Source organism: Suillus clintonianus (assembly GCF_016758775.1).
Source record: "Suillus clintonianus strain FC179 chromosome Unknown DEU56scaffold_25, whole genome shotgun sequence".
NCBI lineage: Eukaryota > Fungi > Basidiomycota > Agaricomycetes > Boletales > Suillaceae > Suillus > Suillus clintonianus.
Window position 1 is genome coordinate 253,045 of NW_024539249.1, and position 24,825 is coordinate 277,869.

Below are 24,825 nucleotides of genomic sequence, written 5' to 3' on the forward strand. Positions count from 1 at the left end.
TGTGCAATGACGCTTGGTGGGCATCGGTAGCTGGAGATAACAGATTGGACATATGGTTGAATGCAACCCGCGATGGTGAGTGCGGTGCGCTTGCATGGAGCACAGAAGATGTGGTAGGTTTCACAGGCGATGTATGGGATGAAGAACTGAGGTCGACAATCAACTGCGTCTCAGATTCGCTATGAGTGGTCTTCAGAAGCAATGAGCACCACAGTAAGATTTATATTGAGAATTCGGCTCTACCTTGACACGCTTCCGTGGATAGGGTTGACCTTCTTGCCCGTCATTAAACCTCCTATGCAACTTGGTGGCAGGACCTAAATTCGGTCCCGTCTTCTTTGGGGAGAAACAGGTGTAATAATCGGCCTCTGAGACATCAAATTCGCGTTCTTCAACGTCAGATGTGTCCACGACTTCATCAAGGTCCATGCAAAAAAAATTGGGTTCAGTGATAAGTACAGAGACAAGGTCAAGACTCGAAACAGGTTAGTGTGACAGCTACAACGCGACGTGATTCATCACGTGGTTGTGACCTTGGAAGCAGAGCCTATTTTTACAAGCACCACGGCAAGAGTTTGAAGCAAGCGTTATTCCCACCACAGTCACTGAGAGTCACTGTCGCGGGTTCTATGCATAGCCCCAGATAGCAAGTTGACCCGGAGCTGGTAATATTGATAACAAAAAATTCCTGCGCTTACCGAGGTCAAATATTGTGAGCACCGACTACCAGGGTATGAATATGATGCATTTTGTTATTGTGCGTGAAACAGGGGTCATAGTCAAGAAGGAAATTAGAACAACGGAAGACATAAGTTTGCGTAAGCGAATCGTGTGGTCCCGACAAGATTCATTGAAATCAAAATTGAGAAGGCGAAACCCAGACTTTAGATCTCTGTATGCCATAAATCGGGGTTGATTCATCACGTCGTCTTGAGCTTCTCTCTACGTTCTTGAATATCTTTTCTGGTCATGCGCGTACCGAGGAGCACATCCCAATGGACGAAGAAAGGCTGTGAGAAATTTGACTTGATGCCGATTGCCTGTACACCTCATAAACACAGCTTTCGAGGACAGACGGTAGTAAAGGAGCATACCTGATGATGTATGTCGTGGTAGTCTGAGTTATTTCCGCTGATCAATTGGAAGGGATCAAATGGAAAGCTGTATCCGCAGTGATCGTCGACGCCCTTGCCTGTGCCGTATATGAAGAAGAAAATGGTCTGCCGTATTGAAAGGCATGCGACGCGCTCTGCGATGGCTATGCCTAGGGTGTCCAGGAGGAAGCCTTCGAGAGGATGGCTGTAAAATGCCCCGAAGGCATAGGGGGCGCAAATTTTGTGGTGCACGGAGTGAATCTTCTTGTAGAGATACTGATTTGTGTGCATCAAGCGGTGGAGGAAGTATTGCCAAGTGTCAAGGATGAACCTAGAAAGACATCAGAGGGAGTCAAGAAACGTTTTATGGCACGTACAGCGCAAATAGGATCTGCGCAGCCGGGATTCCCCACCAGTACAGCCAATGGGTCATCTGAGCCCCCTGCAGCTCCAATATTTTGATCCCCGTCTCCTCCCCCAAGAGATATCGCACGACAAAAACCAGCGTTCTTCCCAAGCCCTCCATCTCGCTCTGACACCGTATAACCGAGATCTCTGGCGACTCTGTCAACCATGCTAAACCCACCAGAGTTTGCATCACATTCTGGAATATGATGGCCCGTCCGATCTCCCAAGGTGTTGCCAAGTTTCTGGACTCAACCTCCTCTGACTCGTGAATGCGATATTTATCGAGCCATCGCCAGCGGGAGATGTCAAGACAGTGGAACACGAGAGACATGAGCCAAAAAGTGAGCACTGGCGCAGCAAGTGCGACATAGGTGTCTGGAATTCCATCGAATATGTTTTGGCGGAGAGAGAAATAAAATGGAATTTCAATTGGGGGAAGGCAGACGGTGTCGCCCGTCACAAAAGCCGGGCATGTCGAGTTCGTTGATGAAGAAGAGAGTATTTTGAAGACACCGTGAAGTAGTTCGTGCATTGTAGCTCGGGACGGAATAGTCACCCCTAGCCAGACCATATAGAAGGAAGACAGTCCTTCATGATTTATGGACCAGTACTACGGTATCGCTAGTTGTAGGCGGACCTCTGCCATTCCGCCACGTAGCAGGGCAGAACTGGCACTGCCGGGCAGATGACAGAATTTGAACCTCTGGGGTAAAATGTGGCGGAACTCAGAACCGCGGGGCCCGCGCGATACCGTAGTACACTCAATTGGTTGCATTTTTGACCTAATTACAACGATCAAGATGAAAGTTGCATGATGGGAGAAGGACACTGCTTAAGCCTCCTCAGGAACTTCATCACAGGACCAATGATCGGTACGAAAGTTGCGTGATGGGAGGAGGGAACACTGCTTAAGCGTCTTGAGGAAGTCCCGGGAACTCGGCCCTGTCGTCTTGTGACCCCAGAATCTTCCGTGTACACACTCTGTCGGCGAGTTTAATCCATAGATAATCTAAATAGCCTTCTGGAAGTCGTAAATTTGGCTTAATGTGCGAGGCCTAGGGTGGAGCCTGGTATGTTGAGACCACTCGTGTCGTTCTACAAGATACTTTGTGTCATAGAGCTCAAGAGAGAGGAATTAAGGCACTCACTTCAAACGAGCGGAGCCCCCTTTCCATGTCCAGAAATTGCTAGCCCCCAACTTAATATCATAATTCCGATGCTTCGCAGTGAGTTTGACGCATAAGAGTGTCCTGGTGGGGTTAAATATCAGGAATGTGGATTCAATCAATTTTAATGTACCTTGATACACACTTTAAACTGTAAGGGACAAACTTTTTTGCATACGCATGAGAGACGCTGAAAAACGCCGTCCGCGACCAACGGGCTGGGGAACTCGAACACGCTCATGCGGACTTTGTCCTGGTTACTATTGCTGTTCTGTCTCATCTGCCGTATCTTCTGTAGGAAGTGCCTATCCCAGGTCTTTCTGCTCAAGAGATCGCTCAAATATACGGATCCTGACAGTTCAAATCGGACGTGCCGCTCACGAACTCGAGGAACGAATTCCCCGGGACAACTTGCATAGGTGAACGGATCCACTTTCGAATGTTCTCTCTTCTCCGGCTTGTCCTTTCCTTCGTTTTCCTCTTCGTTGTTATGACCTCCTTGGGTCCATCAACGATTTCCTGGGTCTCAGCGTAGATATTCGCATCTTGAACGCGTGTAAGCGGCGACTGTACCCTGAGACCCGCAACAGTGCCCTGGAGAAGACCTTCGACAGTTGTAAACCGCCCGCAGGAGTTGGCGCTACACCTTGGGAGCGGGTAAGTTGACGGTCGAGGTCACTGCGATTAAGGGCCTTTACTGTGTACAAATACCTCACGAACACCTGGTAGGAGAGACGTATAACGAGATGAAACAAGTGACATGTCTGATCTTCCACGCCGACTGAATCTCATTGTTTGAGTGACGGTCGCAATCAATGGATGTGAGGATCATTCGTGTTACTTCCTGTCGGACGTGAGTATTACTATACTAACCATCGGATGTTGGCGAACGCACCTGCTCCTCACTGCATGCAAAGAGAATCGATCTCCTCGAGTGGTCTCAGGCTGGTGCCGGTAAATTCTTCACCTCCAGGCACAAATACTTCGGAATTGGGCTCCCCGACTCCCACAAACGTGGAGAGGGTTTTGGTTTTATCTGCATGAAAACGCACGTTACAAAAGTGAATCATCAGGCTTCCGACCGTATGGGCATCAGCTAATATCCACATGTCCTGCGTCAATCACCTCCGGCTCCTCCCCCTCGATATCAGAAATATCAATAAAGCTCTGCTCAATCGCACGTGTATACGAGCTCATCTTCCACATGTCCCCTATTTTGATATTAGCATGGTCGAATGCGAATGCAACGACAGGATCTCCAGCCTGACGCTCAGATATCGAGGGTGGCATCTTGGGGTAGCGGGCCGAGAAGTGTGTAAGGAGGATGTTTTGTGCGTTCATGCTGTTTACTCATAAGTTGAGAAAATTCCTGTGAATGTATTGTAGGGAAACGCACCTTTTGCCTATGTCGATTGCCTGTCCAAAGGTGCTGTGCATCTTGGCGCGCGCCATTTCAACTTGATCGTTGGCCATGGTGGCTTCGTGGATGAGCAGAGTGGTTCCAGCGCCTGCCTGAACGAGGTTTTGGGTTGGGACTGTATCACCTGAGAATCTGAAGGATGTGCTGTCAGTAACACGACATGCGAGGGAAGTGACGCCATACACGACAGACCACCCATCCAGATGTTTGACAATCAGTCCATGGCACCTCGCGCGATGTTCCACTTCAACAGTATTGATTTTCTGCAATCTTAGGGTTTTGCACAACTCTGCTGCTGCAGGTCTCGATCTTTACAGAAAGAGAAAACAGAATACGTCAACAGATGAGAAAGCCAGGAGCTCAAACAGGCGCTCACCCCTTCTGGTCTTGGTCACCGTGATTCCACCCACTCCGTCCCTTGTTGCGCCAATGAATCTCATCACTCAGGATAGGTACAACACGGGCCCGTGCGTCCTCCGAGAACCCAAGCTCCTCAAGCGCGTTGTAATCCCGAAGATAGAGGAATACCATGCGATTGCTGATGATGTAGAGTGGTTCTTCCGGAGGGGGGTCAAGCTGTTCCACATCTTAGCGTCAAGAGATCATCAGGGTGGGGATACGCACCTGCTGTCTCATCGCCAAAATCTTTGCGAGACCAATGTGATGGTCGCCGTGAATGTGGCTTATGAAAATGCACTTTAGGCTTCTCAAAACAGCCCACACGCCAGCTCCATAATTCCTGGAGAGTTGCCCCCATGTGCCCTCTCCTGCATCTAAGAGGAGATATCCTGCTCCGGGAATATGCAGAAGCGTGCCAGAAACTGTACAAATAATTTGGTGGGTTTCCTGAGGTGAAAACAGGGGTGTGCGAACCATTTCGATACTTGCTAGGAACTGCACTGCCCGTTCCGAGGGTAACCACCATGACGTCCTTGCCTATGACGTTGGGCACTGTAGCCTCGTCGATGCGTGCTCGTGCCTCAGAAAATTGTGTTTTCGTAGCGTCAGATAGTGTCGGGGGCTCGCCAGACAATACGGCGGGGTGAAAGAGATCATTCGCCTCCGCCTCGGAGTCTCGTAGTGGGGGTCGTGGCGGACGGATGTCGATGATGGTATGCGCACGCATACAATCCGTATTGGATGGGAGATCCGTGGCTACCACAATTGTCAAGTTACGTGACATGATTGGGAATTGAACAAAACGCACTGTCGAGAGCTTTCTTAACCTCTAGAGAATATTTAGGAACGGGGAAAATGTCACTATCCAGCTGGTTGAGCCTCAGCTGGTTGAACGCCGCGCTAGTAAATGTGATCGGATCTGACGCATGGTCTTTAGATGCAATGATATGCTGCTCTCTATCGCATCAGGACCGCCATTCCACGTCCAGAAAAGAAGCTCTCACGTGTACATCGTCCTTGAAACCTTTTATGAACGCTTTATACCGCTCATGCTCAAATACATCATTTCCACAAAGATGAAAGACAACCCTCAGTGCATGATCTTTTTTCTCCTGCGCCTTGCCCCAATATTTCGAGAACGCGCCACTCTCAAAGCCCTGGACGAGAGAAGGAATGTGCGCAGTGCTGGGTGTGTCCAGTATCAATACGACCTATTATTTGGTCAGCACGCTGCCTCCCAAATCGAGAGCGTATGGTTTGAGAACATGGCACGAAAAAGGAACGTACCCCAGGATCCTCACTGACACCTACAACGTCACTCGGTCCGATAGTTCTCTCCACTCCATCTTTGCCCACAACAGTAACCGTCTCTCCCCTTGCAACCCGTGCACGTAACGGCCCAGCCTTCAGACCAAGTGCCTCCGCGCGCTTGACATCAAACCTTCCCCGAACCCGTGGACCAACCACAGCGTATGCGAGCGTTGCACGTCGATTGCATGGGGGAAGCGAAGGTAAAGGACGGTTGAACCCCGATGGCTGGGAGACATGTTCGACCTTCGTGGACGAAGCAATGGGTTTGGCGGCAGACCCAGGAAACATTGTGCGTACAATGTCTCGAAGCCATTCCTGTGCCATATCGCCAACTAGCGTGGTAGGGTCGAAGTTGGGATGAGATATGACTTCATGTAGCAGTGGTGCAGCAGGGGAAGGCGAGCGCTTCCTCTTTCCCGATTTCATGTTGACGACACTGGTTTCAGAGTGCGGAAGTGTGACGGATTCCGAGGCTACTTCCAGTGACTGGACATCAGCGGAAACTGGTAATGCGAACACAGAAATATTATCGTCCTTGTAGATAAGTATATCATCGTCAGATGAGTCATCTGGGAGGCGGGAAGTAGGTATTTCGATCGGGTTCACGGAGAGGTTTTCCCTATGTCAATGGTGTTAAAATGAAGCATTGAAGATTTGAACGTGAGTACCTAAATGTATATTTACGCATAGCTGCCATGAAGTGCAACAGCCCGGCTGGCCCGGCGACATTGAGACTGGTAAGGCCCGAGTCCGCAAAAGTCATCAATAACCCTGTTGAAGAAACGACCAACAGTTGACGTGCTTGCCCATGATTAGGATATAACTCACCTGGAAGGCCGCTCGCTCGTTGGGTGCCTACAGAAGTCAAGAACACGCCTCTAGTCTTCTTCCAGTTCCTCCTGCTCTGGAGAAACGCGCGGGTGGTGTTCTCTCCGACATTAAAGATGTACTTTGCAGAGTCAAAGGCGATGACAACGGCAGGCTCTGTATCTGAGGATAGGGAGCTGAGGACTGACGCGTTCCAGGACATGGGCGCTGACAGTGATGATGATCGTGAAAAGAATCGTGGTGAAGAGCAGTGAAAAGAACGAGCGATGCGGGATAGTATGTACAAATTACGACGACATGTCCAGATAGCCAGACTGAGTGAGACTTGGATGATGTTAGACTCTATTCCACGGCTAAGTCTCTCTCCCCTAGCTATGATAGAGACCAGAAAAACATTTGGATGCTTACGCAATATTGGGCGCTAGCTAGGTTTATCGTTTGCCTGTTTGCTTGGACTCTCCTGGACTACCTCGCACATAGTATCCGCGTCCGTCTGTTTCTAGTATCATGGAGACATGCTGTCCAAGACGCTCATAACAGCCGCAGCACATGCATCAACCATCCAACCTTCCACGTCCATCATATCCCTCACCTCTCCCTTCACCCGTAACTCCTTACGCACGCTCCAAAGCGCCATCATCACGCACGCAGCAACGTCCAAGACTACAGTGATCCCAGGAGAAGCTAACGCAGCAGTCCTTGTTCCGCTGTGTAATGTAGGCGACGTACCAGGCGTACTACTTGAACTACGAGGCGGTAATCTGAGGGCCCATGCTGGTGAAGTCAGGTATGATATCGACCCCCGACATTTTAAGCATCCCGCAGCTCATGATGCTGGATGATTCCCAGTTTTCCAGGGGGAAGGGTCGACCCGGTGAGTCTATTCAAGAACTTCTGTGTGCTTCCTAATCGCACTCGCAGGAAGACGCATCGTTCCTAGCTGCTGCGCTCAGAGAAACTCAAGAAGAAATAGGTCTACGCAATGAGCAAATTGATATTCTCGGCCAATTTGGCCCGCCTGAGCAAAGCCTTATGGGTCTCAGAGTATGGCCTTACGTCGTATGTTTATTTTCACCCACTATGAGCTATGTTTCGACTTAAATTCGGGGTGCAGGGCTTCGTATACCCACATGACAATCATAGAGTTGATACCGGGTCCCCAGACGATCCTTTGCCCTCCATCTCGCTTTCCTCACTCACGATATCTCAGGCCGAGGTAGCAACCGTCTTCCATCTTCCCCTCTCCGCATTTACGTCCCCTGCGCGTATCAGGCTTGACATGTTTCGCGCCACTAGCCCGTATTGGGCTATTGATGTCTCCGACCTTGTCGAGGGGTTCGAGGGGGTAAGCAGTCCATTGGGACAACCGGAAGTCGGTGGTGGGAAGGAGGGACGTATAGAAGTTTGGGGGTTGACAGGTTGGTACATGTCATTGCTCATGAGAATCATAAGGGTGTACACTTGAGTAGAAAATTGTCGTGTGGTAAACTATGTGCAGGGTCTTAAGACCATCCTCGAGAAACTAAACACACGTCATGTCGTGTTCGTTCAAATGCACCATCCGGTGACCTTCCACAAGCTGAAGCATTGTTACATTTGTTTTAAAACGGTTGAGAGGTGGTGTGCACGAGAAGTCTGTTCTCGAGCTTTGGAAGCACAGTAGTCGAGGGTGTCGCAACGCGGAAAGGTCACTGCCGGGAGAGCTGAAAGACATGAGTCTGGTCCTCATTTATTGGGCCAGAGGCGCCAGCAAGGTGCCAGATAGGCGATTTATTAGGTAGACCGCGAGTAGCATTGAGTCAACAAGATGAAAGATACAATATCATACATGAGAGATCCAACTGACGAGAATCGCCTTCGTGCCATTACTAGTTAGCATCCTGGTGAATGAGCGCAACGGCTTTTGCAGAACGAGGCTTAATAGAGCACTTGAAGGGCTTGGGGTGACTGGGAGTGTGTCTATTCAAACCAGCATCGCAGATGTGATAAGATGCGCGACATACCTGACCGTGCCTGATGTGGGGTCAATCTCAGGAGTGATCTCAACGCCGTTCTCGACGACCTTGGAGATATCAAACACTGCGAGTGACATCACGGTGGATATCCAAACGGAAGCATCAGCGAGGTGGAGACCTGCACATCAAAAGAAAAGGGGAATTAGAATACTGTTGTGTTGGAGGCGCTTCTATGGATTGAGCATACCAGGGCAAATACTGTGGAGCAGAAAGTGAGCATTACACTCAAATCAAACTCCGTGCTTACCGTCTACCAATGCCGAAGCAGATCGTACGAGGCTCAGGCTCAGGACCCTTTCCGTCGTTGTCCAAGAAGCGTTCAGGATTGAATTGCGAGGGATCAGCAAATGTCTGGGGGTCATTGAGCATGAACCTGTCATTCGATTCTATAAGTTAGTGTGTCGAATATGGAAAAAAGGAGTATTAACCAAATGTTGGGTATCACCACAGAACCTTTCGGAATGTAGTACCCGTCATGGATATCGTCCTCAGTGACACAATGGGGAACAGCTGTCATTGAGTGATCAATTCCGCTCGGCAATTAAAGAATGCGGTGAACGAGAGACACGTACCAGTAGGGGCAACAACGTTCCAGCGTAGGACTTCCTTCACAACCGCCGCAGTATAGGGTAGGGAGTCGCGGTCTGCGAAGGAGGGAAGGCGATCAGTGCCAACAACCTTGTCTATTTCAGCCTGAGCCTTCTTCTGAACATGAGGGAAGAGTGTCATAGCCAGGAAAAGCGAGTAGATTGCAGAAACTGTCTGAGGAGACAGGTGTTAGTCTCAAAATATGATAATGTGAAGGGAGGAGCCAACCGTATCGGAACCAGCAGCATAAAGGGATGCAGCAGACCATTTCACATCATAATCCTCTCCCATAGACAAAGTACGGCCTTCCAACAGATTCGAGGTAAAAGACTTTGGGGCAATGCCAGCAGCCTGTAAAACGTTCACCACATGATCGCAAAAATACAGATGTCGGTCACCATCTGATCCTTAACGAACTTGAATGGTGTAGCAGCCATTTCTTCACGAGTCTTGTTCCATTCATGAGCCAAGCGTTTGAAGCCAGCACCAGGGAACCACTCGGGGACCTTGGCCACTTACAATAGTCAGTCCGATTACAAGTATACATCAGCATGTTATAGCCTTACAGAATGGCATGATGTCAACCATGAAAGCACCAGGAGCAGTGGACCGCGAGAATTGGTCCATAGCACGTTCCGCAAGGTCGATCAAGGGATCGTTGTTCTCCTTCACCTCATAACCGTGAGAGATTCGAAGAATGATAGCGCCAGTGGTGCTAGAAAAATTCAAGGTCCCATTCATGGCAAGGGTGAATTGTAAAACATACTGTCGAACATGATCTTGCAATTTCTCGGGTTTCGCAAATACATGCTTCAGGAATCGGCGAGTCTCGATCTCCTCGATTGGGTGGTAGACATCTAGGGCGGCGCGGTTGCCCATGATATGGTGGAAATTCTTGCGGTACTGGCGAAGACGGTCACCATACGGGAGAAGACCCAACGAGTGCTTCCAGCCACAAAGCTCACCACCCATAGGCAGAACAGGACGGTCAGAGTATACCGTGCCTTTCTTGTCCATCATGTCCATTGCGCTCTTGACAGAATTCAGCACAACAATGTGCTGACCGAGGATCTCGACATGCGAGATAGGACCTGCACAGCACAGAATCGAAGTAAGCAATTTAGAATTTAGGAACAACGTGAAGCACTCACCATACTTCTTGCCCCACTCCGCAAATGTGAGCCAAGGCCTGATGTGAGGCATGTCTTGGATGTTCCCAATGAGAGGCAATCCGCGGGGGCCGGGTGGGTATGGTGCAGGGTTCTTGTTCAACACCTGCTTGACGAGATATACTGCGACACCAGCAAGGCATAGGTCCAGCCAAGTGACGTTGGTTAGTGTCAACATGGTCAATAGAAGAGAATGAACAGATGAAGAACGGGGCTGTATGGTGAGCAAACAGATGAGAGACCTACCCCGTATATGTTATACGAGAGCACGAGCGGCCGGATCACTAAGATAGTAGTCATGCATCATGCATCATTGATGGCATCATACATCATGAATGTTTAGCAAGAGTATCTAAGATGATTTGCTTCAACCAAAAAGGCATTGTGTTTGACTTTTTCCTCACCACTCGGATCCTCGGTCACTGTACTACTACTCACTTCCTTGTCTTGATCAATCGATATGATCATTGATCAAGGACAGAAAATGCGTTCGTAAGGACATGGCAGTGGTGTTGAACGTTGAACATAAGTGTTTCCATTAGAGGAGACTAATGACCGAAACCGGTGACCAGTAGAAACCCTAGGCCGATATTTCATATATTTCCTTCAACCTCCGAGCGTCGCACTAGTCTTATTTATATCACCTACAAAAGCCCCTGTTGAGTTATACAAGCCGAAAAACACATCAGGTAAATGACCTGAAAACGATAAATTCTTACAAATCATTATCTGATCTAAAATGTGCACAATATCTATCATAATTGTAACCCATGTGAGAAAGCTGTATATACCCGGACTTAGTCGGATGAAAGCCACCAAATGCACAATTGAGACACTTTATCGCAGCTCATCACCGAGATGGTACATGTTCCAACACGTACCTGCAATCACAAAGAAAGATTATGATGTCAGGAGCGACCACCGTCCCCAGGTTGAGAATTGGCGGCAATACACTACAATTCAGCTTCTCCCTGGTCATGGTACATAATCTTGGTTTGTTTTTATGTCGCCCACAATGTCTTGATAAATTCCAGTGTCAGGCAAAGTATTATATGGCCGGACTACATCGGACCAACACCGCTGACGGTCCAAGTCTGCTGAGTGTTCATAATAGATTTCAAAGCTATCTCAACCCCGTTATCATATGCAAGGAGAGCTTGATATTGGACCCTCGACAACAACTGTCATGGCGCTGATGCTAGGTATGTACCTGGCACGCTAGCCCACAATGCTTATGTTTTTAAAGTACACAATTCAGTTCACAAACGGCAGCGCACTGCCATACGTCTCAATATCGATGTAATACGACAATAACACACGAAGTAGTTTATCATTGTATTCTCCACATTGTCTATCTAGCTTCTGGATCCTTGTGCCAAGGCCAGACAAGTACCGCATCGGGGATGCATGACAATGCGGTGTCATCTGTTGGCTGACTGCTGAGGTACGGTTGCCGCATGCAAGGAGAGCGGGCCAATGTGTCCTCGGAAAATTGCCAGAACGATGTTGCCAGACAAAATTATATAATGCAAGGTTGCATTGTGGAAAAGGCGCCAAATCGTTGGTGATGGTAACATAGTTGAGCACATGTGATATTAGAGCAATATTGTATAAACGACAGGCAATATGACGCGTTGCCGACCCGCAATTATTTCCCAGTCATGTTGCACGTTTGTTCCCATGCGGTCCCTTGAATTGATTACAGAGCAAGCTATAGTTTATATTTCTACAAAGTAAGAAATAACACGGTTTAATTAAATACTACGAAGAGAAACTACACAGAGGGGATATCCAAGTTGGTAGCTTGTTTGAGGGCAATACACTTTTGTCGAATCTTGGATAAGGCGCTGTTAGCACTGATAGGCCTCTTGGCAGCTGAGGAAGTGGGAAAAATTTGGCTAAGTTGCGCGATATCAGCTTAAGCAGCATAGTGAAGAGCAATAAAATATACCGATTCCACCACGTTAGCAGTTCATCGACTTCCAGCGATTCCTCGGTGTCTTCTAAAAGGTCGAGGAGACTATGGTAGAACATTTCCGAATCTGTCGTGGTGTCGGTTCGCGAGAATACTGAGGACGAGCTTAAAGCAAATCGCACCTTCAGCACTAAATTAAAGCCTGTATTTTACAGAAGTATGATGATCGACAAACCTGAGTTGCGATGTACGCTATTGAGGCGACGGTAACAGATATCATGCCGTGGAGGCGGGCATTACCAGATCGCGTGGCCTTCGGCTCCCTGTCAACCGAGCTTGGAGATGTAAAAACATATTTGTAGGCCTGGTAGAATAAGATGTAGTAGGTAAGTCATATAAAATGCAGGCAAATACGCACAAGCGGCTCCTAAGAAGGCCGCACCACGGGTCTTCAGGATTGTAAACCTGATTGGCATACAAAAAAATCGGCCATTGATCCCCAGAGACCAGCATTTCGCCACTTCGTAGGTTTTCTTTTGTCCTGGCCAAAAAAATCAGGATCGCGCTGATGTCAGTAAATTGAAACATACTGAGGATCATTCCAGCTTAACCTGGCAGGGCAGAGGAGAGATCCGGTAAGTTCGTGGTTAAACCCACAATTAATCTTAGTATTTCTATGTAGAGGAGGCTGTATTGCTTCTCCGTTCGGGGTGATCCAATCAAGTACCGCTGCCTTCAATGTTTTGGTATCGTCGCCTCTGGCACCTGCGGCGCCCTTACCGATCTGTAAATGTAAATAAGCATAAGCTCCGACGACGTAAAAAAAAAAAAAAGGTGCACCAGCTCTCCAACGTGAAGTATTTCCTCCTCAGACCCGTCCTTCAAACGATCCAGGAGGCCGGGATAGGAGTCCAAGAGCTGCTCAAAGACGCAATGCTCTCGCCGCTCTCTGTCGAGCACATCAGCAAACAAGCAAAAAAAGAGATGTTTTTTACTCAGCAGGGAAGTCTTCCAATGGATTGTCTTCCATTGTTTCCAGCCTCAAAATACTGTTAGTAAGTAAGGAGGGGTAGTTACACAACGCGAACACTGTTCGACCAAAGTGGCGTCCATGGGAAACAAGCGGATCTGATGAAGAGCTGGAAGACATGACAAGTCTACAAAACATGTTGTCAAGATTAGAAACAGCTTACGCTTTTTTTCGAGGCCCCATTTGGAGGGCTGATGAGCCACGCTTGCTCGGAATGCTGGATGTGGTATCGAGGGCGGCCATGAAAGCTACTGTGAGAGAGGAAGATGGGGTATCCCGGGTTCGCAAGTGCGGGAAGTAGCTTTTATCCTTGGCTTTGTGTTATGTAATATCTGGCGGCCATGATAGATGGTGGCTAAAAAGGTGGCCACGCCGCAGGGCAGCCAGGGTGAGGGACTGGCCCGCCCATTCATCGCGTACTGGTTGATTGTACTTCAGTCAGAATGGCGAGTTTGAAATTTGTTACCCCCTTGACCTTCAAGTAGCACCCAGTAGCAGGTCGCTATTACCAGTAGAACTCAGTACAGCCGCCTCGACAGTATGCCACAGCCCTCAGGACATCAAACCAACATACAAGGACATGTTAGTCATGGCAGCATCAAATTGAATTTGCGGTAAACTTGACCCACCCACCTGGTGGTGCGACGTGCTGATCTCATTGCTTAGGATCGAGCTACCGTGTAGCTGTGATGTAGATGAGAGCTGTGAGGAGCGTCCCCATGCAAAGTTCATAGCGAACGCCAACAATCACTCGGCGCGGAATGGCTGTGATACTTCGCTTCTGCCAGTGAAAAGTCTCGAAGATGGAGATGAGGACTCGATGGCAAAGCTCAAAGAGAGATTGAAACTAGCGGAAACCAACTGTTCAAGACTGGAAGAGCTGTACCAAGTATACAGACATCGTTGGATTGAGGAACACTATCGCGCGAGGGCATTAGAACAGTACGCACCCGAGGGAATAAGTACTTGGCCTTCCCATCAAATCCCATGGGATGCTCCCTCCCCTGCTCAAAGTACGTTGGCCACATGGTCCCTTACGGGCACATGAATCGAACTGACTGTGTCGGTCAGGTGAATTTCAAGAAACCGACTTGGGTTTGCTTGTCCAAGATAGATAACTTAGAGCAAATCCAGAACACGGTGTATCTAGATCATTGTGTCACCGTGCTGACGTAAATTTTGATGCGGTGAAAAATACCTTGTCTTGCATCTCTGATGCATTCTGAAAACTTGAATGTATCCGAACTTTGTAGTACGTCGAACATTGATCAAGGTATCACTGCGCGTGCAGAAGGTTGCACTACGTAGAAATAAGGTGCCATGAAAAAAGGTTCTGATACTCCACTTGTCGTAAGACAAAATGTGTGATACACATTACATAATACAACAGCAAACAACGGTTGATACAGGTAAGAATAAATCATGTCAGTGGGTGAAAATAAATAAATGCACTTCCAGACAGTCAATATAGTTCGGGGTCATCAGGGCATTCGTCTGGGTCGAAATCAAAGTCAATAGGCTCTTCAATATCACCGTCAAAGAGATCGTCGTAGGGGCTCGCTTCCCCAGGCAGTAGAGACGTTCCGACAGTTTCATCCCAGGCTGAGTGTGAACCTGTAAAGACATCAGTTGTAGAGTTAGATATGGTTGGGTTTTGCTCACTGAGATCGGAAGAGTCCAACAAACGAGTGTTATCAATAGCCACCGTATAGAGCTTTATCTCAGCTTGCGCGCGTTGCATCTTCGAATGCAGGATGAGCAGATCCAGCCCAAGATTGCGGAGGTAGGCATTGCTATGCCTAGTAGCAAGAGATTTCAACATTAGTTCTGACTGCATGTCCAGTTCTGTCTGGAATGCCTTGTAAAAGGCATTCTGAACGTTGGCAGTTACCCAAGTACTGAGTAGGGGCATTGAGGGGCCGATGTGCTGTAGAGACATTTGAGTACAGCCACACAAAACATTACAGTACTTACATTCAAAAGGGCAGACACTGGACTTTCCTGCTGCGCAGTGGCCCGGGGGGAGGGTATGGATGTCAAAGGGCTCAAGCCATGCCAATGTGAGGAATTGGCTGAGCTGAGATACACGTCATTCTGCACTGAACAGGCGTTACATGTCTCTCGCGTAGAAATGGAGCAGGCTAAAGGTGCACAAGCCAAAGGCAAGCAGGCCAAAGGCGGAGCACTGTGCCTCCAGGCTGCAGAGGGTGTTCTGATCTCATGCTTGGCTAGAAGTCCGACATGTGCTACAGCCGGAGGGTTTAGACAATGTATTTACATCGCAAAGTCAAATAAACTCACGCATCCGAAGCTGTTCCAAGATTTCAATGGCCTGAGAGTATAGAGACACTTCCAACTGGCATCGTCTCTTCCTCTCATCCATAAGATATCTCTCCACAGCTGCATGGCTTCTTCCGGTTCCATTACAGATGCTCTGGTGTCTACGCAGGGTTTCCTCCTGTTTCGCCTTGATACTACGCTCCCCAGCTAGTTCCCAAAGGTCGCCATGATAGACTCGACCTTTGAGTAAATACGACAAAAATGTATAGTTCAGTTTGGACCTAAGAAAAAAGGCAAAAAATTAGGATGCACGAAGATGCGAAGATATTGATTGACCTTCTGGTTTGTTATCAGCCCCACGTAGGCATCAATAAATTCACTGCCTAATAAGTTGGAAAGTTGAAAAATGCTCAGACGAGCAGTCGTGTAGTCAAACAATTCCGGTGACAGACAGGTTGACATCTTGCATGCTTATCACTCCTGTGGTGGTAGTGTGTACGTGGCGCTCGAGCTATTGCAGACTATTTGTAGTTTCAAGGACTCAGGAAGGGCAGACATTGTGAGAATCTTGACAGCTCCGCGGCACTCACCTCTGGCCATCAAAATAAAGTGATCTGGCCATCAATTTTGATCGTGGGGGCAAAAAAGGTGTTTGCAACTGTGCTAAGTTCCCGCCGAGTTCCAAGTGATTTTACACTATCAATTCTGATTGATGATCCAAGTAGAGTCCAAGGTGTACGCTGGTGTACGTGCATTCTTTGCAGGGACATTTGTTAGAATAAAGCTTTCTAAAAATCAACAAAACATTATTATGTAAGGTTGCCAGGGAATCTTCCTACATGGCACTGATCAAGCACTATGAGGTTCAGGTCGTCCTGAACAGACTCGAATATGGCGGTTCATCGATGGCCTTGATACTACTTGCAAGCATCTTTTGCAACGTTTAAACAGAATTCGGAACTCATTCGACGTAATTCCATATCCATCAGGACAGCCAAGCCTATTCAACAACTCAGTCTGCTCTCTGTGGTTCCACTCGAATTCGACAGGCAAGATCCGCTGCTCTGTATAATTCATCAATGAAACTGTGGCTCCCCAGTGAAGTAAACTCATACCTCTGAGTCTTGGAGGGTACCGGAAGGTGGCTACAAATGACAGCCGGAAAAACTTATCTATGTTCACTTTGTGATGACCGTGAGTCAGGATTTATAGATATCGTTGAGCATGAAGAGTGCTGACCTTGGTATCCGCATCTGTCTGATGTGCATCTTGCCTTCCATTCAGCCTTATTAGTGCTTCTATTCCACCAAGAGTACACTGCTGCCTCCGTATATGCCCCCCTTCCACGCTCATCAGCACATAAGCAGCACGGGTATCTCAATTCATATTTGTCGCGGCATCTCTCTAGGCCAGATGGCGGAATCTTCTCTCCATCAATATCGAGAGGCCTATATGGTATCATTGATATGTGAGTGTCATGGTCGGATATTCGCACGGTATTATCTCACCAACACCACTCAATAATAGATCTAGAAGTGCTGTCGTAATGCAGGAAGGCGAAGTCGCAGGTCATGGCTTCCATGATGAGTTTAGCTAACCTCTGAGAGGTTTCACGATAGTCAGGCGGGGCGGTTATTGTAGAGGAAGGTGAAGATGGCATTTCCATTGAGCAGTTTGGTGCAGTAAGGACGTGTTCGTAAGTTTTAGTCCCTTATATATGAACTGGAAGCTTGACTTTTGACTACTAGTACCATTAGCCGCCCAGCTTGCTTTGCCGGCATCATGCCTGTCAGCCCAGCCAGCAACCCGAAGTTCAACCTGGCGCTATGATAGCAATGCTATATTTACGCTAGCCTCTGACACACCGTCGAACTCTGACGCCCTTTCATCCAATCTTTTAGCTCCTCCTTGAGCTCCTCATGGACCCAGAAGGTTCATCTCGGACTTCGGCTCGTTTCAAATGCACCTGCACATGTCAGTTTATGCAGGAGAGCGCATTCACCAAGCATCAACGCTCTTGCTCACAAGGCAAGAAACACTTATTTTCTGCTTTATCCACGGCGAAAGAGCTTTTAGGCTCTGTAAAACGATCCCGAGTGCATGGCAGTGGCAGATCGCTTACACAACCTAACAAGGTGCCTCCAAATGCGCAGGGCCACCGTCCATTAGACTCGTCCTCATCCCTCACACATGTTAATGAGGCATGCATTGCGAATTCATCTGGTTCAACTCCATCGGCGGGGCAAGAGGATGCGCTGTCCTCAGTATTTGACGCCAATGTCAATGCTGTGCCTACGCAGAACAACGATAACGACGACTTATCGCTGGCACAGAGGAGGATCCGTCGTGTCAATATTCCCATGCCTTTGCGCTATAGGCAATATGAGGATGTTCTTCCACAACCTCCCCCAAGTGTTCCCTTCAATCATTCTTCTCTGGCAGCGGATCCCATTCCACAACCGAATTTCTCTGACGTGCCCAGGAATACGTTGCCCAGAGCCCCTCCTTTCCGTACCGCCAGGAACGTCTTTGGACTAGTACGGCAATTTTTCTCATCCACCCCTCCATCTCACGACCCAGAAGAAGTTGTGGACCTCCGAGATCTCAGCTCTGTCCTGGATTTCGCTCCAGCAGAGTCCGATTCCCCCATTGTATCCGAAGACGTCGCATTTCACCCATACCCCAACAGATTCTCTTTCGAGCTCGGCCACTGGTACTGGAATGGCAGTGTGCAAAAGTCTAATCAAGGCTTTAAGGAGTTGATCAATATCGTCGGTCATCCAGAATTTGATCCTGATGACATATGGAGCACGCCATGGGATAGTATCAATTCGAAATTAGGTGCGAGTTCTCTGGAACAGGAGGGGGGTGAATGGGAGGATGAGGACATGGGTTGGTGTAAAACGGAGGTGACTATCCAAGTGCTGTTTTCTCGGACCACTGCCCAGCCAGGCACTCGCCCTTATGTGGCAGCCAACTTATATCATAAAACTCTTGTCTCGGTCATTAGGGAAAAGCTCTCAAACGCCAAAGACGACGAACTTTTCCACTACGAGCCTTATCAACTACAATGGAGCGCTCCTCATCTTCCCCACAACGTAAACATTCAAGGAGAACTATTTACTTCGCCGGCCTTCATGGACGCACACCGCGAACTTCAGGAGTCCCCCAGAGAGGCAGGATGCGATTTACCTCGGGTGGTCGTTGCGCTCATGTTTTGGTCGGACGCTACACACCTGACATCATTTGGTAATGCAAAACTATGGCCAGTATATATGTACTTCGGAAACGAATCGAAGTACCGCCGTTGCAAACCGTCTTGCAATCTGAGCAACCATGTCGCCTACTTCCAAAAAGTACAGCAGCTTTTACAAATCCTCTTCCGCATTAACGCTCACACTTTGACAGCTTCCAGACTCGTTTAAAGATTTCGCGTGTGCATCCACTGATGGCAGGGGAGCTGGTCGTGAATGCTCAACACATTGTCAGCAGGAATTATTCCAAGCTCAATGGAAGGTCCTGCTTGACGAGGAGTTTTTAGAGGCTTACCGGCATGGTATTGTAATCCTCTGCTGTGATGGCGTCAAACGCAGGTTCTACCCGCGAATATTTACTTACTCCGCAGACTACCCTGAAAAGTGAGTCGTAAACATATTTCGCGGAAGTCAAACTCAGAAAATCCAGGGTTCTTATCGCGACAATTCGGCAGTTGGGAGGCTGTCCTTGCCCACGTTGTCTCACCCCGGGTGCACAGTTTCACAACCTAGGATTGAGCTGTGATCGACAACAACGTTTAATGTTGGTGCGGTCTGATGCCTCGAGGACCCGCCTTGTTGCTGATGCACGCAAGCTCATTTACGACAAAAACTACGGTGTAGATAGTTCAGCAGTCGAGCAACTCCTCAAGCCTGAATCGTGGATACCTACTGTGGTGAGCATGACCATAAGCCTCCTCTATCACCCTAACTAACTCTTGCTTAGAACGTTTTATCTGGCAGCCTTGGCGCATCTGGGTTTAATGTGTTCGCCGCCCTCATTGTTGATCTCCTTCACGAATTTGAACTTGGGGTGTGGCGCTCACTTTTAGTTCACTTACTGAGAATACTTGTCGCCTTCAATAAGGACCTCATCAACGAGCTTGATAGAAGGTACCCAACATGTACCTGATCAAGGCTCGGCATGCCCATACTCACGTCTGACAGGTATAGGCTGGTCCCCCCCTTTGGATCCTCAACTATAAGACGGTTCTCCGCAAATACATCTGAAATGTCCAACATGGCAGCAAGAAACTTCGAGGATCTTTTGCAGGTAGGTTCTTCAAATGATTCTCACAAATTCTTGTCAACTCACTCCATACAAGTGTGCTATCCTGGTCTTTGACGGTCTTCTCCCCCATGCTCAAAACAAAATCGTTATTGACCTTCTTTTTGTCATGGCGCACTGGCACGGGCTTGCGAAACTTCGCATGCACTCCGACCTAACCTTGCAAATACTCGATCAGCAAACGACTGAACTTGGGGGACACCTTCGTCAGTTTAAGGCGAAGGTATGCTCTCTATATAACACTCAGGAACTCGATCGTGAACTCGATGCGAGATCTCGTCGGCAAGCGAAAGAGGCAGCTAAACGTGCGGTGAACGACAGCCAACAGAGGGCTACGGCTGTACGACCTAAGGCAAGTGCCAACCTCAAAGGGAAACAGAAGGCGGGCGCAGCCCAATTGCAGGACACTCCAGGGCCTTCACCACGGCAACCAAGGAGGAAGAAGTCCTTCAACTTGCAGACCTACAAGATTCACGCGCTGGGGGACTATGTAGCATGCATCCGCCATTTTGGCACCACAGATTCGTATAGCACAGAGCTGGTGAGTCCTGGCTATTTTCTACCTACGCTACAACTCAGCTACTATTAGGGTGAGTTAGAGCATCGTTTGTCTAAGGGGAGATATCGTCGGACCGATCGACGGGCCTTTATCCACCAACTGACACAGATTGAACGCCGTCAAGCGAGATTACGTCGCATCAAGCAACGGCGGCAAAAACAAGCTCCTCAAGCAGCGCACTGTGACACCACCACAAGTGACCCCCATTTACACCACCACATCGGCCAAAGTGAGAAGATCTACGACGACGTTGGTCATTACCTCCGCAGCCATGCCGGAGACCCTGCTATGAAGGTATTTGTTCTTTTGTTGGATCATCATCACTTTGACACGCGTTCAGGACTTCCTTCCCCGGTTGAAATATCACGTTTTGGAGCGCCTTGATCTTGGGACTTCTGTAGAGAAGCACAGCGCCCGTTCCGATGAAGCCCGTAATTCAGTTCTCTTCAAACGTAATCGAATCTACCACCATCATATCGCCAGATTTAATTACACTATGTATGATGTTCGGCGGGCTCAGGATGTCGTGAACCCCAACACTCCTCATTGCAACATCATGTTGCTCCGTGACGACAATGACCCCAACGACAATTACCGCTACGCTAAAGTTCTAGGTATCCATAACGTCAACGTGGTTCGCACCGGGAATGTGTACGAATCCCTCCAAATGGACTTTCTCTTTGTTCGGTGGTACGAAACATTAAGCAACCATTCTTGGAACTCACGTACTTTGGGGCGCATGCATTTCTTACCCCTGGCCAATTCAAACACTTTTGGCTTTGTGGACCCGGCGGCCGTTCTGAGGGCGTGTCATGTCATTCCGGCCTTTTCTCGAGGCCAGCGCAATCCAAATAGTGGCCCCAGTATCTCACCTCTCGCAGGAGACCATTGCGATTGGCATGAATATTACATTAATAGGTGAAAATCACACCATCCCTTACAGCTGTTTTTACTGATATCATAGCTGTACAAGCTTCGTTGATCGCGACTCACTCATGCGGCATCACTATGGCCTCGGTGTTGGGCATCTGTACTCTCATAGGGCGGGAGTGTTAGAAAGTCGCAGCTCAGCACTGCAACCTGTCAGTTCAACACCCGCTGATGAAAATTTGGAAAGCCTAATGGAACACACGCACCGCCCACATGCGACTGCCGATGATGCGGAAGAGGAGGACGAAGATCACGTTGGTGTGGAGGAACCAACACCCTTTGAGCAGGTGCACAATGGGAGTACAGAGACGCTTATAGAAGCCCTGGATGAAATGTATGCTGACCATATCTTCGATTATGAAAACTAGAGTTACATTACATCAATTTATCGCGGATGGGCGCAAACCGATTTCCTCGCTGTCTCGTGGCCGCTTCATCAAGTGCTGGCCAGGCCATTTGTTAGGCGCTGGCCATCTCTAACCCTTGTCTAATTCTAGCCAGCGGTCGATGCTTATTCCTTACAGTAAGCGATCCTATTGTATTTGTTTGTACTTATTTAAATCGGACATCAGTCTTACAGGCTCGCACTGTCCGTCCTCAACATTCAAACCGATCTCAACGTTGATAGTTTTACGGTATCAAGTCAGTTCAGCTCCTCATCGACATGCATCCTGCGTATCTGTACGTTCCCGAGAGCTCAGACGTTCTCAGACTACTTCAACTTCCAGTAAGTGACTCGGAGCTAATACTTATGTTGGACCATCGTTAATCGTTTCCCTCCAGCATGAGGAGGTTTGCCGTCTTTCGCTGGTGATTGTCTCAGCCTAATTCTCGCCTTCAGCACCCGTTTACAGGGTTCTCGGGCCAGTCTTATGTGGTAGTTGGATACATCGCCGACTACCATGAAGTATCTCCCATATATGTATGATCTCATCTTTGACTTTCGACTCACGCTGATGTTTATGTTTTGTAGGTGGATGCAACCCTCAAGGAGGCCAAGCCCTGGCTGAATGTGACCAAGAACATTGGGACCTTGGCTATTCTTGATGGGATGGGTCGCATCCAAGACACTCTCCCACTGTTTGAAACGGTGAGGGATTTGTAGCATAAAAAGTTCGTTTTTGAAAGGGCGGATGTAGAATGCCGCTGGTGGTGCTTTTGTCCGGGCTGTGAAGACCCGACACTGCAGGTCGAATGAACTAGGCGTGCCATGTCCTATGTGGTTTGTATGTTGTTTTCGTATACTAACTTATTCTCGCCTAACGGTGCTTCAGCAGCTCCCCCACCTGTTGGATGTGTCCATCCAATTCAACCCACCACAATATCCCAATGGATTTCCGCCCCCCGTCGACTATAATATCCATGAGATTCCAGTGCCTATGTACGGTATACCGTCCGCGGTCTCATTGACGGACAGATTTGTGACAAACCCACTGGACACCATCCTGCCTACCGCTCTAGCCGAAAACATGCAGTTAACATCCTCTCAAAATACGGACATCGAGCTCGCATCCCTGCAATCACATGATATGCAGTCTGCGTCCCTCTCATTCCTTTTTGATTTCGGCAACACTGGCTGGCCACTAGCTTCTGCCGTCTCCGTTAGCGGCAATGGTGACCCAACCGTCCCAGACGATTTAAACCAACCGTCCAATGCCTGTACCGGCAGTTTAGTCCCCGCCGATACATGTTTGAATATTTATCCAGAGCTAGCTTGGAGGGACTCTACCGATCTGTGGGGTAACTTGCTGGAAAATGACAAGAGAAAAATAAGCCGTAAAATGCCGACTACAGCCTGGTTGCAGCGCATGAAACTCACGAAGGCCCTCTTCTTGGGCAGTCTGTGGGTCGGACTCCACGGAAATCCATTCAAGATCTCTGCCGTGGAAATGCGCCGCCTCATTACCCTCAGTTTTCTTACCGCTTTGCGTATTGATGGGAAAACCTACGCGGAGGTTCTTGATCAGCCATGTGGGTACCTTATATTTCTAATCTTCGAGTCATGAACTTATAGTTTAATCAATGACCTGGAAGAACGGCCCCAGTATCGGATGGCCAACAATGCGCACCACTGTGCGCCTTCCCTTGTCCTTACCCTTGCTCGCTTACCCCTAACCCATCTGAGCAGATGCTTCAAACTTTCGATAACGGAAAGGCTGAACTGCGCAAGGTTGTAAAAGCCTCCTTGACGCACCTCACAGACTTCTGTGACGATTCGCCAAATCATAGGGCAGAGACGATCGCCGCGTTTGTTAGACACTTTAACCAGGATATTCACGAGGTAAGCAGAAGACTTACGATTTGGATCGCGTTATTTTTTAATCAATTCTTGCGTCATTCAGTTGCAAAAGGTCCTCGCCGAACTCATAGGGAAACAGGCATTCAGAGAACTGGTCTGGGCAGCATTATTTGTCCCGATCGATGATTTGACCAGTGAACACGATAGCGGGAGGATAGCGGACTTGTTTGTCGAGGAGGTCCGCACTGCATCTGGATGCTTGGCACAGGACACCATCTGTAACCTCGCGACATTGGTGAGCCCATCTCCCTCCATCCTTTCTCGTGCAATAACAATGCCTTTAGTTATATCAGTCAATGCTCATTCTCATGGTGGAATCCGGTGGCAAGACGGCGATCGCTGGCTTCAAGACGCACGTGAACATGAACAGTGACATCATGTTCGCGCTTACTGCAATGTATCTAAACCCGACGGAGTTTGCTCCCTTCACAAAAACAATACAGGAGCTAAGGTAGCGGTCTGGTGGATTCGACGAACATCACGTGCATGTGACCAAATGTGACGCTGTACGGACAAGTATCTCAAAAGTATGCCGAACTCATGCCGAAGCCTTGCTAAGTAGATTGAAGAATTTGGTACCATGAAGTTAAAGTAGATTAAAAGCACGATGCAGCAACAAGTATTAAATGAGTTAAAACACTAGCAGAAAATGTGTATTGTCGCCCATGGGTCTTTTTAGTAGGCGGGAGGATGGCAGCGGCTTCGCGGCACATTGTGTCGGAGTATCATGCATGGTACTTTGCTGCCAACCTCTGCTTTCAATAATGTAAGAAATTGGGATTAAAAACTTTCCACTTCACTTCTCTTCATTCTGAAAAACATCAAATGCTCACAATATTATTACCGAGGTAAGTAAGTAAGCGATTGACGCAGAAGGCGCCTGATCAATAGTAATTACATTTTTTGTCTTTTGTCACTCTTTCATCATGTTTGTCACGTGACGTTCGTCGAATCCACCAGACCGCTACCTTACCTTTCATCACGTCAGTGTTCTCCCTGTCCTACTGGCTATTACTCATTGCGGTCTATGTTCAGGAGCGCAAATGTACTTGATTTTGCTCCAAAGAGGAAAACTCCTCGACGTGTTGTGG

The 24,825-nt window shown here is 48.4% G+C and overlaps 7 protein-coding genes across 7 annotated transcripts; 2 read left to right on the forward strand and 5 right to left on the reverse strand.

Moving 5' to 3' along the window:
- Positions 1 to 669: 669 nt before the first annotated feature.
- Positions 670 to 2,148, reverse strand: DEU56DRAFT_796199 (fatty acid hydroxylase superfamily-domain-containing protein). The gene is made up of 3 exons (XM_041352884.1): positions 1,472 to 2,148; positions 1,095 to 1,425; positions 670 to 1,040 (listed from the first exon to the last, which is right to left on the reverse strand). The coding sequence occupies exons 1-3, from the start codon at positions 2,071 to 2,073 to the stop codon at positions 921 to 923; spliced, it is 1,053 nt and encodes a 350-aa protein (XP_041209854.1). The 5' UTR covers positions 2,074 to 2,148; the 3' UTR covers positions 670 to 920.
- A 1,487-nt stretch (positions 2,149 to 3,635) lies between these two features.
- DEU56DRAFT_275902 (uncharacterized protein) lies at positions 3,636 to 7,030 on the reverse strand. The gene is made up of 11 exons (XM_041345428.1): positions 6,627 to 7,030; positions 6,467 to 6,569; positions 5,775 to 6,417; positions 5,492 to 5,698; positions 5,296 to 5,437; positions 4,962 to 5,243; positions 4,713 to 4,909; positions 4,465 to 4,664; positions 4,272 to 4,397; positions 4,065 to 4,220; positions 3,636 to 4,010 (listed from the first exon to the last, which is right to left on the reverse strand). Exons 1-11 carry the CDS (start codon positions 6,826 to 6,828, stop codon positions 3,761 to 3,763), a joined length of 2,508 nt encoding a protein of 835 aa, XP_041209855.1. The 5' UTR covers positions 6,829 to 7,030; the 3' UTR covers positions 3,636 to 3,760.
- Positions 7,031 to 7,141: 111 nt separating this feature from the next.
- On the forward strand, positions 7,142 to 8,091 carry DEU56DRAFT_734310 (NUDIX hydrolase domain-like protein; the record flags this gene model as incomplete). Its single annotated transcript, XM_041348378.1, has 4 exons — positions 7,142 to 7,413; positions 7,476 to 7,500; positions 7,548 to 7,685; positions 7,741 to 8,091. 4 exons carry the CDS (start codon positions 7,142 to 7,144, stop codon positions 8,089 to 8,091), a joined length of 786 nt encoding a protein of 261 aa, XP_041209856.1.
- Positions 8,092 to 8,494: 403 nt separating this feature from the next.
- Positions 8,495 to 10,706, reverse strand: DEU56DRAFT_940785 (cytochrome P450; the record flags this gene model as incomplete). The annotated part of the gene is made up of 11 exons (XM_041358906.1): positions 10,381 to 10,706; positions 9,996 to 10,320; positions 9,796 to 9,944; positions 9,628 to 9,743; positions 9,458 to 9,580; positions 9,214 to 9,403; positions 9,070 to 9,151; positions 8,889 to 9,014; positions 8,829 to 8,839; positions 8,630 to 8,759; positions 8,495 to 8,573 (listed from the first exon to the last, which is right to left on the reverse strand). The coding sequence occupies exons 1-11, from the start codon at positions 10,574 to 10,576 to the stop codon at positions 8,495 to 8,497; spliced, it is 1,527 nt and encodes a 508-aa protein (XP_041209857.1). The 5' UTR covers positions 10,577 to 10,706.
- Positions 10,707 to 12,172: 1,466 nt separating this feature from the next.
- On the reverse strand, positions 12,173 to 13,463 carry DEU56DRAFT_734239 (uncharacterized protein; the record flags this gene model as incomplete). The annotated part of the gene is made up of 7 exons (XM_041348373.1): positions 12,173 to 12,296; positions 12,350 to 12,495; positions 12,549 to 12,677; positions 12,728 to 12,854; positions 12,904 to 13,097; positions 13,154 to 13,262; positions 13,309 to 13,463. The coding sequence occupies 7 exons, from the start codon at positions 13,461 to 13,463 to the stop codon at positions 12,173 to 12,175; spliced, it is 984 nt and encodes a 327-aa protein (XP_041209858.1).
- Positions 13,464 to 14,805: 1,342 nt separating this feature from the next.
- DEU56DRAFT_755009 (uncharacterized protein) lies at positions 14,806 to 17,289 on the reverse strand (the record flags this gene model as incomplete). The annotated part of the gene is made up of 9 exons (XM_041349874.1): positions 14,806 to 14,957; positions 15,006 to 15,270; positions 15,318 to 15,589; positions 15,645 to 15,904; positions 16,214 to 16,286; positions 16,373 to 16,411; positions 16,739 to 16,795; positions 16,863 to 17,071; positions 17,132 to 17,289. 9 exons carry the CDS (start codon positions 17,287 to 17,289, stop codon positions 14,806 to 14,808), a joined length of 1,485 nt encoding a protein of 494 aa, XP_041209859.1.
- A 4,211-nt stretch (positions 17,290 to 21,500) lies between these two features.
- On the forward strand, positions 21,501 to 24,189 carry DEU56DRAFT_755010 (uncharacterized protein; the record flags this gene model as incomplete). Its single annotated transcript, XM_041349875.1, has 11 exons — positions 21,501 to 21,769; positions 21,933 to 21,958; positions 22,008 to 22,024; positions 22,064 to 22,162; positions 22,277 to 22,342; positions 22,409 to 22,525; positions 22,575 to 22,661; positions 22,710 to 23,406; positions 23,481 to 23,716; positions 23,778 to 23,969; positions 24,019 to 24,189. 11 exons carry the CDS (start codon positions 21,501 to 21,503, stop codon positions 24,187 to 24,189), a joined length of 1,977 nt encoding a protein of 658 aa, XP_041209860.1.
- Between the last annotated feature and the right edge of the window lie 636 nt (positions 24,190 to 24,825).